This window comes from Melopsittacus undulatus, chromosome 1 (genome assembly GCF_012275295.1).
Source record: "Melopsittacus undulatus isolate bMelUnd1 chromosome 1, bMelUnd1.mat.Z, whole genome shotgun sequence".
NCBI classification, from domain to species: Eukaryota; Metazoa; Chordata; class Aves; order Psittaciformes; family Psittaculidae; genus Melopsittacus; species Melopsittacus undulatus.
In genome coordinates, this window is record NC_047527.1 from 1,044,489 (window position 1) to 1,057,884 (window position 13,396).

The window sequence follows — 13,396 nt, forward strand, 5'->3', positions numbered from 1 at the left end:
CATTCCGTACCCCATTCCCTACTCCATTCCCTCCCCATTCCATACCCCATTCCCTACCCCATTCCCTGTCCTTTCCTTGCCCCATTCCCTACTCCATTCATTGCCCCATTCCCTACCCCATTCCCTCCCCATTCCCTGCCCCATTCCCTACCCCATTCCCTCCCCATTCCCACCTTGTCCCTGTGCTTCCCGCAGGAGCTGCTCCATGGCCTGCGCCCGCTCCCACGTCTCCTGGTCCAGCTCCTCCCTATAGGTGTTCACCCATTGCTGTAGGGTCCCCAGCGGCGTCCGGCCCTGCATGGGGCATAAGGGGGTGCTCAGCACCCACAGAGGGGCCAATCCTGCACCCCCCCCCATTGCTGGTCCCCAATGCAATCCATTGCCCCCCATCAGCCCCATTGACTCCAACAGCCCCATTGCCCCCCATCAGCCCCACTCCCCCCCCATCAGCCCCATTGCCTCCATCTCCCCTGTTATCCCTGTTGCCCCCCCGTTACCCCTATACACCCCCTAGAACCCCATAGGTCCCTTTACCCTATAGCCCCATAGCCCCTGCAATGACCTTGCTGCCCCTGGTGGTGGCACTCACCCTATAGCCCTATATATGCCCCATAGCCCCATACAGGCCCCATAGCCCCACAGCCCCTGCACTGACTGCACTGTCCCTGGCGGGGGCACTTGCCCCATTCAACCCCATTACCCCCATTCAATCCAATTCACCCCTATTACTCCCATTCACCCCCATTCAACCCCCTTCACCCCATAGCCCTGCACTGATCGTGCTGTCCCGGCAGGAGGCGCTCGCCCCGTTCACACAGATTGACTTCATTCACCCCCATTCACTCCCATTCACCACCATACACTCTGCACTGACTGCGCTGTCCCAGCAGGAGGCGCTCGCCCCATTCAGCTCCATTCACTCCCATTCATCCCCATTACCCCCATTCACTCCAATTCACCCCCATTCATACCCATTCACCCTGCATTGACAGCGCTGTCCCTGCAGGTGGCGTTCGCCCCATTCACTCCCATTGACCCCCATTCACCCCGCACTGACCATGCTGTGCCGGCAGGAGGCGCTCGCCCCGTTTACTCCCATTCACCCCCATTCACACCCATTCATACCCATTCACCCTGCACTGACCGCGCTGTCCCGGCAGGTGGCACTTGCCCCATTCACCCCCATTACTCCCATTCACCCCCATTCATCCCCATTACCCCCATTCACACCCATTCACCCCCATTCCCCCCTTTCACTCCCATTCACCCCTATTCACCCCCAATACTCCCATTCATCCCCATTACTCCCATTCACCCCCATTACTCCCATGCCCCCACATTGTCCCCCATAGCCCTGCACTGACCGTGCTATCCCAGCAGGTGGCGCTCGCCCCATTCACCCCCATTACTCCCATTCACCCTGCACTGACCGCTCTGTCCCGGCAGGTGGCGCTTGCCCCATTCCCTCCCATTGACCCCCATTCACTCCCATTGACCCCCATTCCCCCCCATAGCCCTGCACTGACTGCACTGTCCCTGCAGCTGGCGCTTGCCCCAATCACTCCCATTCACCCCCATTCACTCCCATTGCCCCCACAGCCCCGCACTGACCGCCCTGTCCCGGCAGGTGGCGCTCACCCCATTCACTCCCATTCATTCCCATTACCCCCATTCACTCCCATTCCCCCCCATTGCCCCCATAGCCCCGCACTGACCGCGCTGTCCCTGCAGGTGGCGCTCGCCCCATTACCCCCATTCATCCCCATTGCCCCCCATTGCCCTGCACTGACCGCACTGTCCCGGCAGGTGGCGCTCACCCCATTCACTCCCATTCATCCCCATTACCCCCATTCACTCCCATTCACCCCCATTGCCCCCATAGCCCCGCACTGACAGCGCTGTCCCTGCAGGTGGCGCTCGCCCCATTCACTCCCATTACCCCCATTCACTCCCATTCACCCCCATTGATCCCCATTGACCCCCATAGCCCTGCACTGACCGCACTGTCCCTGCAGGTGGCGCTTGCCCCATTCACTCCCATTCACTCCCATTCCCCCCCATTGACCCCCATTCCCCCCATAGCCCCGCACTGACCGCGCTATCCCGGCAGGTGGCGCTTGCCCCATTCACTCCCATTCATCCCCATTACCCCCATTGACACCCACTGACCCCCATTCACCCCCATTCACTCCCATTCACCCCCATTGACCCCCATTCACCCCCATAGCCCTGCACTGACCGCGCTGTCCCTGCAGGTGGCGCTCGCCCCATTCACCTCCATTCACTCCCATTGATCCCCATTCATCCCCATTACCCCCATTCACCCCCATTACCCCCATAGCCCCGCACTGACCGCACTGTCCCTGCAGGTGGCGCTCGCCCCCTGCTCCAGCAGTGCCTGAGCCACATGGAAGTGGCCGCAGCTGAGGGCGTCGTGCAGGGGGGTGACCCCCTCACATCCGGGTCCTCCGGGGTCATCCCGGGCTGCCCCCCGAGCCAGCAGCTCCAGAACGATCTCTGGGGGGGGGGGAGAGTAACCATGGGGTCCAGTGGGGGTTATGGGGCATCTATGGGGTGTCAGTGGGTGCTATGGGGTATCTATGGGGTGTCAATGGGTGCTATGGAGCATCTATGGGGTGTCAATGGGTGCTATGGGGCATCTATGGGGTGTCAATGGGTGCTATGGGGCATCTATGGGGCTCCAATGGCTGCTATGGGGCATCTATGGGGGTCCAATGGGTGCTATAGGGCATCTATGGGGTGTGAATGGGTGCTATGGGGCATCTATGGGGGTTCAATGGGTACTATGGGGCATCTAAGGGGTTTCAATGGGTGCTATGGGGCACCTATGGGGTTCAATGGGTGCTATGGGGCATCTAAAGAGGTTTCAATGGGTGCTATGGGGAATCTATGGGGTGTCAATGGGTGCTATGGGGCATCTATGGGGTTTCAATGGGTGCTATAGGGCATCTATGGGGTTCAATGGGTGTTATGGGGTATCTATGGGGTGTCAATGGGTGCTATGGGGCATCTATGGGGTGTCAATGGGTGCTATGGGGTATCTATGCGGTGTCAATTGGTGCTATGGGGCTCCAATGGGTGCTATGGGGCATCTAGGGGGTTCAATGGGTGCTATGGGGCATCTAAAGGGGTTCAATGGGTGCTATGGGGCATCTATGGGGTGTCAATGGGTGCTATGGGGCATCTATGGGGCTCCAATGGCTGCTATGGGGCATCTATGGGGGTCCAATGGGTGCTATAGGGCATCTATGGGGTGTGAATGGGTGCTATGGGGCATCTATGGGGGTTCAATGGGTACTATGGGGCATCTATGGGGTGTCAATGCGTGCTATAGGGCATCTATGGGGTTTAATGGGTGCTATGGGGCAACTAAAGGGGCTTCAATGGGTGCTATGGGGCATCTATGGGGTGTCAATGGGTGCTATGGGGCATCTATGGGGTTTCAATAGGTGCTATGGGGCATCTATGGGGTTTCAATGGGTGCTATAGGGCAATTAAAGGTGCTCTGATGGCCTCAATGGGTCTCTCTCTGCACTTAGAGGTCTCTGCCCCACACTTTGGGATCCCTACCCCACAGTTGGGGGCCCCTGCCCTACACTTGTGGGTCCCTGCCCCACACTCACCCAGGTGCCCATGGTTGCAGGCCTCGTGCAGGGGGGTCCATCCGCAGTAATCGCGGGGGTTCACGGGGTGCCCCTGGCAGCAAAGGGGGCTCAGACCCACAGACCTTGGACAGGGCCCTGGGGTGGGCACCCATGGGTGCTGCCCCCCCCCCATGGGTCCTGCCCCCCCCCTCCATGGGTGCCCCCCCTCCCATGGGTTCTGCCCCCCCCTTCGCTGGGTGCTTCCCCCCTCCATGGGTGCTGCCCCCCCCACCCATGGGTGCTGCCCCCTCCCTTCCATGGGTGCTGCCCCCTCCACGGGTGCCCCCCCCATCCCATGGGTCCTAAGCCCCCCCCCCTCCATGGGTGCTGCCCCCCCCCATGAGTGCTGCCCCCCCCTCCCTGGGCGCCCCCCCCCTCCATGGGTGCCCCCCCCCCCCCCTCCCATGGGTCCTAACCCCCCCCCATGGGTGCCGCCCCCCCCTCTCCATAGGTGCTACCCATCCCCCTCCCTGGGACCCCCCCCCTCCATGGGTGCCGCCCCCCCCCCCTCCATGGGTGCTGCTCCCCCCCCATTGGTGCTCCCCCCCCTCCATGGGTGCTGCCCGCCCCCCTCCATGTGTGCTGCCCCCCTATGGGTGCTTCTCCCCCCTATGGTTGCTGCCCCTCCCCTCCATGGGTGCTGCCCCCACCATGGTTGCTGCCTCCCCCCCTTCCCATGGGTCCTGCCCCCCCCCCCCCCCCCCCATGGGTGCTGCCCCCCCCATACCTGCTGCAGGAGCAGCTGCACCCGGCGCAGGTCTCCCTCGATGCAGGCTCGGTGCAGGGGGGTCTCACCCCGCTCATTGCGGCGGTTCCACTGGGGGGGGGGGGGGGCACCAAAACGGGGGGGGACAGAGCCAAAACTCAGCCAAAACAGGGGCAAAGTAGGGGCAAAATAGAACCAAAATACACCCAAAATAGAGTCAAAATAGAGCCAAAATAGAGCCAAAATAGGGGCAAAATAGACCCAAAATAGAGCCAAAATAGGACCAAAATAGAGCCAAACCAGACCCAAACCAGCCCCAACCCCCCCGTGCAGCCCAGCCCCCCCTCACCCTGCCCCCCCTCACCCTGTTTGCCCGGCGCCGTCCCGGGAGGCTCCCGCTGCATCCCTGGAGCTCCTCGTCCTCCTCTGGGGCACAGAAAGAGTGGGGGGAGACACATAGCACCATAGACCCCATAGACACCATAGACACCCATAGAACCCCATAGACATCCAAAGACCCCATAGACACCATAGACCCCATAGACACCCATAGACATCCAAAGACCCCATAGACACCCATAGACCCCATAGACATCCAAAGACCCCATAGACCCCATAGACACCCATAGACCCCATAGAACCCCATAGACACCCATAGAACCCCATAGACCCCCATAGCCCCCATAACCCCCATACCCCCCATGGCCCCCATAGCCCCCCCATAGGCCCATAGCCCACATAGCCCCCATACCCCCCCATACCCCCCATAGCCTCATAGCCCCCATAGCCCCCATAGCACCCATACCCCCCATAGCCTCATAGCCCCCATAACCCCCATAGCCCCCATAGCACCCATAGCACCATAACCCCCATAGCCTCATAGCCCCCATAGCCCTCATAAACCCCATAACCCCCATACCCCCATAACCCCCATAGCCCCCATACCCCCCACAGCCCCCATAGCCCCCCATAGACCCCCTTAACCCCCATAGCCCTCATAACCCCATAACCCCCATAACCCCCATACCCCCCACAGCCCCCATAGCCCCTCATACCCCCCATAGCCCCATCCCCCCCTCACCACTGGTGCTCAGCTCCAGGTCACTCTCATCCTGGCTCTCACTGCTCGCGGCCTCTTCCTCTTCCTCCTCCTCCTCCTCCTCCTCTTCCCGGCCCCCCCCCAGCGCTTCCAGCCGGGAAAGGCTCCTGGCAGCAGCCTCAGCATCCCCAGCCTTGAGCTGCTCTGCATGGAGCTGCCGCAGCACCTGGCGCTGGGGATAACATGGGATAACGGTGGGATAACATGGGGATAACACAGGGATAACATGGGGATAACACAGGGATAACACGGGGATAACATGGGGATAACACGGGGATAACATGGGGATAACACGGGGATAACACGGGGATAACACGGGGATAACACGGGGATAACAGAGGGATAACATGGGGATAACATGGGGATAACATGGGGATAACACGGGGATAACACGGGGATAACACAGGGATAACATAGGGATAACGGTGGGATAACATAGGGATAAGATGGGGATAAGATGGGGATAACATGGGGATAACAGAGGGATAACAGAAGGATAACATAGGCATAACAGAGGGATAACAGGGATAACATGGGGATAACACAGGAATAACACAGGGATAACAGAGGAATAACACAGGGATAACAGAGGGATAACACAGGGATAACAGAGGGATAACATGGGGATAACAGGGGGATAACAGGGGGATAACAGAGGGATAACATGGGGATAACATGGGGTTAACAGAGGGATAACATAGGGATAACATGGAGATAACACAGGGATAACAGGGATAACACGGGGATAACAGGGGGATAACATGGGGATAATAGATAACATGGGATAACAGAGGGATAACATGGGGATAACACAGGGATAACACAGAGATAACAGAGGGATAACAGAGGGATAACATAGGGATAACACACGGATAACACAGGGATAACAGAGGGATGCTACGGGGATGCCATAGGGATAACATAGGAGCACCATAGGGATGCTATAAGGATGCTATGGGGATGCTATAAGGACACCATGGGGATACCATGGGGATGTCGTAGGGACACTATGGGGATGCTAAAGGGACACCATGGGGATGTTACAGGGACACCATGGGGATACCATGGGGATGCTATAGGGGTTCCATGGGGATGCCATAGGGACACCATGGGGATGCTATTGGGATACCATAGGGATGCTATAGGGGCACCACAGGGACACTATGGGGACACCATGGGTTTGCTACAGGGACACTATGGGGATGCTATAGGAGCACCATGGGTATGCCATAGGGACACCATGGGGACTGCATGTGGGCACTATAAGGGCACTAAGGGGTTACCATGCAGATGCTATAGGGACACCATAGGGAAACCATAGGACACTACAGGGACACTATAGGGACACCATAGAACACCATAAGGACCCCATAGGACACTATAGGGACCCCATAGGACACTATAGCAACCCCATAGGACCCCTGTGGGGCTCGGTGCCCCCCTCACCTGCAGCCGGGTGGCTCCGGCCTCAGTCGCCTTCTCCATTGCCTTGTGCAGGGGGGGCAGCACCGCGGGGGGGGGCTCCCCAGCCTCTGCCATGGTCAGGGCCATGTTCAGCCACGTCCTCCCCTCCTGCAATGGGGGGGACACATAGGACCCCATTGAGCACCCATAGGATCCCACTGACCACCCATAGGACCCATTGAGCACCCACAGGACCCCAATGAGAACCTCAAGGACCCCAATGACCACCTCGAGGACCCCAATGAGCAACCATAGCACCCATTGAGCACCCCTAGGACCCCATTGAGCACCCATAGGACCTCAATGAGCACCTCAAGGACACCAGAGAGCACCCATAGGACCCCAATGAGCACCCCAAAATCCCCAATGAGCACCCCAAAATCCCCAATGAGCACCTCAAGGACCCCATTGAGCAACCCAAGGACCCCAGTGAGCACCCATAGGACCCCAATGAGCACCCACAGGAACCAATGAGCACCCCAATGAGCACCCATAGGACCCATTGAGCACCCATAGGACCCCAATGAGCACCCCAATGAGCACCCATAGGACCCCAATGAGCACCCCAATGAGCACCCACAGGACCCCATTGAGCACCCATAGGATCCCATGAGCATCCATAGGACCCCATTGAGCACCCATAGGACCCCATTGAGCACTCATAGGACACCAATGAGGACCCATAGAACCCCAATGAGGACCAATAGGACCCCATTGAGCACCCATAGCACCCATTGAGCACCCATAGGACCCCACTGAGCACCCATAGGACCCCACTGAGCATCCATAGGACCCCAATGAACACCCATAGGATCCCAATGACCACGCATAGCACCCATTGAGCACCCATAGCATCCCAATGAGCACCCATAGGACCCATTGAGCACCCATTGAGCACCCATTGAGCACCCATAGGACCCCATTGAGCACCCATAGGACCCCATTGAGCACCCATAGAGCACCCATAGGCCCCCACCTCAAGGGCATCGCCCTGGTGCAGCTCCAGCTCCTGCCGGAAGTGCTGCAGCGCCCGCGCCGGGTCCTTGAGGTCCCCATAGGTGGTGGCCAAGGACACGTGGATGACAGCGAGCTCCCGGGGTGGCCGCGCCAGTGCCTGCGCCAGCGCCAGCTGCGGGGGAGCTTGTCAGGGGCACACATAGGGAACACAGAGACCCCGCAGGCACCACATAGACACCCATAGACACCCATAGAGACCCCATAGACACAACATAGATACCCCATAGGGACACCATAGCCAAACCAGAGTCCCCATAGACCCCCATAGAGACCCCATCAAGCCCCCATAGAGACTCCATAGATACCCCACAGAGACACCATCCAGGTGCACACATAGGGAACACAGAGACCCCGCAGACACCACATAGACACCCATAGGGACCCATAGAGAACCCATAGAGAATCCATAGAGACCCATAGACACCCATAGAGACCCCATAGAGACACCATAGACACAACATAGATACCCCATAGGGACACCATAGCCAAACCACAGAGTCCCCATAGACCCCCATAGAGACCCCATAAAGACCCCATCAAGCCCCCATAGAGACTCCATAGATACCCCACAGAGACACCATTCAGGTGCACACATAGGGAACACAGAGACCCCGCAGGCACCACATAGACACCCATAGGGACCCATAGAGAACCCATAGAGAATCCATAGAGACCCATAGCCCCCCATACCCCCACACCCCCTATAGCCCCCATACGCCCCATACCCCCCCATAGCCCCCATACCACCCACACCCCCATACCCCCCATAGCCCCCATACCACCCACACCCCCATACCTCCCATAACCCCATAGCCCCCATAGGCCCCTACCCCCCATAACCCAATAGCCCCCATAGGCCCATACCCCCCATAGCCCCCATACCCCCCATAGCCCCCATAGCCGCATACCCCCACATCCCCCATAGCCCCATACCCCCACACCCCCCATAACCCCCATAGAGCCCCATAGCCCCCCCCCACCTGTCTCTGGTAGAAGCCCAGGGCTCTGCTGTAGTCCCCATGCCTGGAGCAGACGTCCCCCAGGCGCTCACATAGGGGCAGAGCTGCAGCCGCATCCCCCCCGGCCCCATCCAGAGCCTGCAGCAGCCGCAGCACCCGCGAGGCTGGGGGGGACATGGGGGCATTGAGGCTATGGGGGGTATTGGGGGCACTGGGGATATGGGGGCACATTGGGAGTATGGGGGGGTATTGGGGATATGGGGGTTATTGGGGATATGGGGGGTAATGGGGGTATGGGGTTATTGGGGGTATGGGGGGCATTGGTGTTATGGGGGGCATTGGGACACGGGGGCATTGGGGGTATATGGGGGTATTGGGGCTATGGGAGCATTGGGGATATGGGGGTATTGGGGGTATGGGGGGGGTATTGGGGGTATGGGGGGTATTGGTATGGGGGGCATTGGGGCTATGGGGGGTATTGGGGGTATGGGGGGCATTGGGGATATGATGGGTATGGGGGGCTATTGGGGATATGGGGGGTATTGGGGGTGTGGGGGGGCATTGAGGCCATGGGGGGCATTGGGGATATGGGGGGGGCATTGGGGCTATGGGGGGGCATTGGGGGTATGGGGGGCATTGGGGATATGGGAGGTATTGGGGGTATGGGGGGTATTGTGGATATGGGGGGCATTGGGGATATGGGGGCATTGGGGGTATTGGGGCTATGGGGGGGCATTGGGGATAAGGGGGGGGTATTGGGGGTCATTGAGGGCTTGGGGGCATCAATGGGTTCTTGGTGACATCACTAAGCTGTTGGTGGTGTCATTAAGGGCTTGGTGACGTCATTGGGGCATTGATGACGTCACTGAGGGCTTGGTGATGTCATTGAGCTCTTGGTGACGTCACTGGGGCCTTGGTGACATCATTGAGGGCTTGGGGCATCAATGGATTCTTGGTGACGTCATTGAGCTCTTGGTGATGTCATTGGGGCCTTGGTGACGTCATTGAGGGACTGGGGGCATCATTGAGGGCTTGGGGGCATCACTGAGCTCTTGGTGACATCATTGAGGGCATCATCGAGGGCTTGGGGGGGTCATTGAGGGCTTGGGGGGGGGCATTGAGGGCATCCTTGAGGCTATGGGGGGGGCATTGAGGGCTTGGGGGCATCAATGGATTCTTGGTGATGTCATTGAGCTATTGGTGACGTCATTGAGCTCTCGGTGACGTCACTGGGGCCTTGGTGACGTCATTGAGGGCATCATTGAGCTCTTTGTGACATCATTGAGCTCTCGGTGACGTCATTGAGCTCTCGGTGACGTCACTCCCCCCCCCCCCGTCCCCTCCCCTCACCATAGCGCAGGTTGGCGCGCACCAGGAGCCGGTGCTGGGGCTGCCGTGGGCCCAGGGCCAGGGCCTGGCGGAGAGAGCGACGGGCGGCTGCGAAGTCACCCAGGGCCAGCAGCACCTGTGGGGACAGGGGGGGTGATGGGGGGAGATGGGGGCTATGGGGGTGATGGGGGCTGTAGGGGGACTTGGGGGACATGGGGGCTATGGGGGCACATGGGGCTATGGGAGTGATGGGAGGCTATGGGGGCGATGGGGCTATGAGGCTGATGGGGGCTATGGGTGCTATGTCCCCATACCATGGGGGGACATGGGGGCTATGGGGGTGATGGGGATAATGGGGAACAATGGGGTTGATAAGGGTGATGAGGATAATGGGGAACAGTGGGGATCAATGGGATCAATGGGGAACAATGGTGATCAATGGGGCCAATGGGGATTAATGGGGATCAGTGGGGATCAATGGGTGCAATGGGGATCAATGGTGATCAGTGGGGATCAATAGGTGCAATGGGGATCAATGGGATCAATGGGGAACAATGGGTGTCAATGGGGATCAATGGGTGCAATGGGGATCACTTGGATCAATGGGGATCAATGGGATCAATGTGTGCAATGGGGATCAATGGGATCAATGGGTGCAATGGGGATCAATGAGGATCAATGGGGATCAATGTGATCAATGGGCTCAATGGGCTCAATGGGGCTCAATGGGCTCAATGGGGCTCAATGGGGATCAATGGGGATCAATGGGTGCAATAGGATCAATGGGGATCAATGGGTATCAATGGTGATCAATGGGGACAATGGGATCAATGGGGATCAATAGGATCAATGGGGATAAATGGGGATGAATGGGGATCAATGGGATCAATGGGGCTCAATGGGCTCAATGGGCTCAATGGGGCTCAATGGGCTCAATGGGGATCAATGGGGATCAATGGGTGCAATAGGATCAATGGGGATCAATGGGTATCAATGGTGATCAATGGGGACAATGGGATCAATGGGGATCAATAGGATCAATGGGGATAAATGGGGATGAATGGGGATCAATGGGATCAATGGGGCTCAATGGGCTCAATGGGGATCAACGGGGATCAATGGGATCTATGGGATCAATGGGGATCAATGTGATCAATGTGATCATTGTGATCAATGGGCTCAATGGGTATCAATAGGGCTCCATAGGGCAGCAGGGGGTGGTTATGTCAGTACCTGCGCAGCACTGGCACAGCTGTCACTCTCCAGGCCCCGGTCCCGCAGGCTCCGGGCACACTCCCGAGCGCGGCTCAGGCTCCTCAGGGCCCCCCCATGGTCCCCATCCCGCAGCAGGATGGAGCCGCGGTTGTAGTGAGCGCGGTACAGGTCCTCCTGCAGCCCCCCCTGCCTGCAATGGTGGGGTCAATAGTGAGCAATGGGTGCAATGGGGATCAATGGGATCAATGTGGATCAATGAGTGTCAATGGGGATCAATGGGTGCAATGGGGATCAATAGGTGCAATGGGGATCAATGGGGATCAATGGGTGTCAATGGGGATCAATGGGATCAGTGGGGATCAATGAGTGTCAATGGGGATCAATGGGGATCAATGGGTGTCAATGGGGATCAATGGGTGTCAATGGGGATCAATGGGATCAATGGGGATCAATGGGTGTCAATGGGGATCAATGGGGATCAATGGGTGTCAATGGGGATCAATGGGATCAATGGGTGTCAATGGGGATCAATGGGGATCAATGGGGATCAATGGGGATCAGTGGGTGCAATGGGATCAATGAGGATCAATGGGGATCAATGGGTGCAATGGGTATCAGTGTGATCAGTGAGATCAATGGGCATGGGGACACCGGCATCATGGGTACCCCCCCACTGCCTGCATGGGACATGGCACCATGGGCACCCCATTGATGGGCATGGGGACACCGGCACCGTGGGCACCCCATTGATGGGCATGAGGACACCGGCATCGTGGGCACCCCCCACTGCCTGCATGGGGACACTGGCACCATGGACCACCCCCCCCGTCTGCATGGGGACCCCATCACCAGGGACCCCCCAACTGCATGGGGACCCCAGCACCCATGGACCCCCCCTTCACTGGCTGTATGGGGACAGTGGCACCCTCTGGGCAGGTCTAAAGCCGCTTCCAGGTGCTGGCATTCCCAGATGCTGCCTGACCCCATTCCCAGATCCATCAGGGCAGATCCCACCTAAACCCATTCCCAGCTCCCACCAAACCCATTCCCAGCTCCCACCCCAAACTGCTTCCAGATCACATCACTCCCAGCTCCCACCTAAGCCCATTCCCATCTCCCACCAACCCCATTCTCAATTCCCACCTAAACCCATCCCCATCTCCCACCAACCGCATTCCCAATTCCCACCTAAACCCATCCCCACATCCCACCTAAACCCATTCCCACATCCCACCCCAAACTGCTTCCAGATCCCATCATTCCCAGCTCCCACCTAAACCCATTCCCAGATCCCATCACTCCCACATCCCATCACAAACCACTCCCAGACCCCATCATCCCCATCTCCCCACAACCCCATCCCCAGTCCCGTCCCCCCCCAATCCCCACATCCCACCCCATTCCCAGTCCCCCCCCGATCCCTGCATCCTGCCCCATTCCCAGTTCCCCCCCCTCCGATCCCTGCATCCCACCCCATTCCCAGTTCTCCCCCTGTGTCCCCATATTCCACCTGTGTCCCCATGTCCCAGTATCCCGTATCCCATCCCTGTATCCCCATATCCAAGTATTGGATATTCCCAGTTCTCCCCCCCGATACCTGCATCCTGCCCCATTCCCAGCTCCCCCCAACGCCATCCCCAGCTCCCACCAACCCCATTCCCAGCTCTCCCACCCCAATCCCTGCATCCCGCCCCATTCCCAGTCCCCCCCCAATCCCCGCATCCCACCCCATTCCCAGTCCCCCCCGATCCCTGCATCCCACCCCATTCCCAGTTCTCCCCCCCAATCCCTTCATCCCACCCCATTCCCAGTTCTCCCCCCCAATCCCTTCATCCCACCCCATTCCCAGCTCTCCCCCCCAATCCCTGCATCCCACCCTATCCCCAGTTCCGTCCCCCCCGATCCCTGCATCCCACCCCATTCCCAGTCCCCCCAATCCCTG

The 13,396-nt window shown here is 58.8% G+C and overlaps 1 protein-coding gene across 1 annotated transcript in view; it reads right to left on the bottom strand.

The window, feature by feature from the left end:
• The window catches only part of TONSL (tonsoku like, DNA repair protein), a 36,286-nt gene that overhangs the window by 14,509 nt on the left and 8,381 nt on the right, over positions 1-13,396 (bottom strand). The window contains exons 6-16 of the mRNA XM_034068983.1: positions 11,473-11,644; positions 10,261-10,375; positions 8,932-9,074; positions 7,911-8,063; positions 6,917-7,042; positions 5,453-5,642; positions 4,736-4,797; positions 4,393-4,482; positions 3,645-3,717; positions 2,354-2,517; positions 174-294 (exon numbers count right to left, since the gene is read on the bottom strand). Of these exons, the coding sequence (XP_033924874.1) occupies positions 174-294; positions 2,354-2,517; positions 3,645-3,717; positions 4,393-4,482; positions 4,736-4,797; positions 5,453-5,642; positions 6,917-7,042; positions 7,911-8,063; positions 8,932-9,074; positions 10,261-10,375; positions 11,473-11,644 (1,409 nt within the window). The remainder of the gene's footprint in view (positions 1-173; positions 295-2,353; positions 2,518-3,644; positions 3,718-4,392; positions 4,483-4,735; positions 4,798-5,452; positions 5,643-6,916; positions 7,043-7,910; positions 8,064-8,931; positions 9,075-10,260; positions 10,376-11,472; positions 11,645-13,396) is intronic.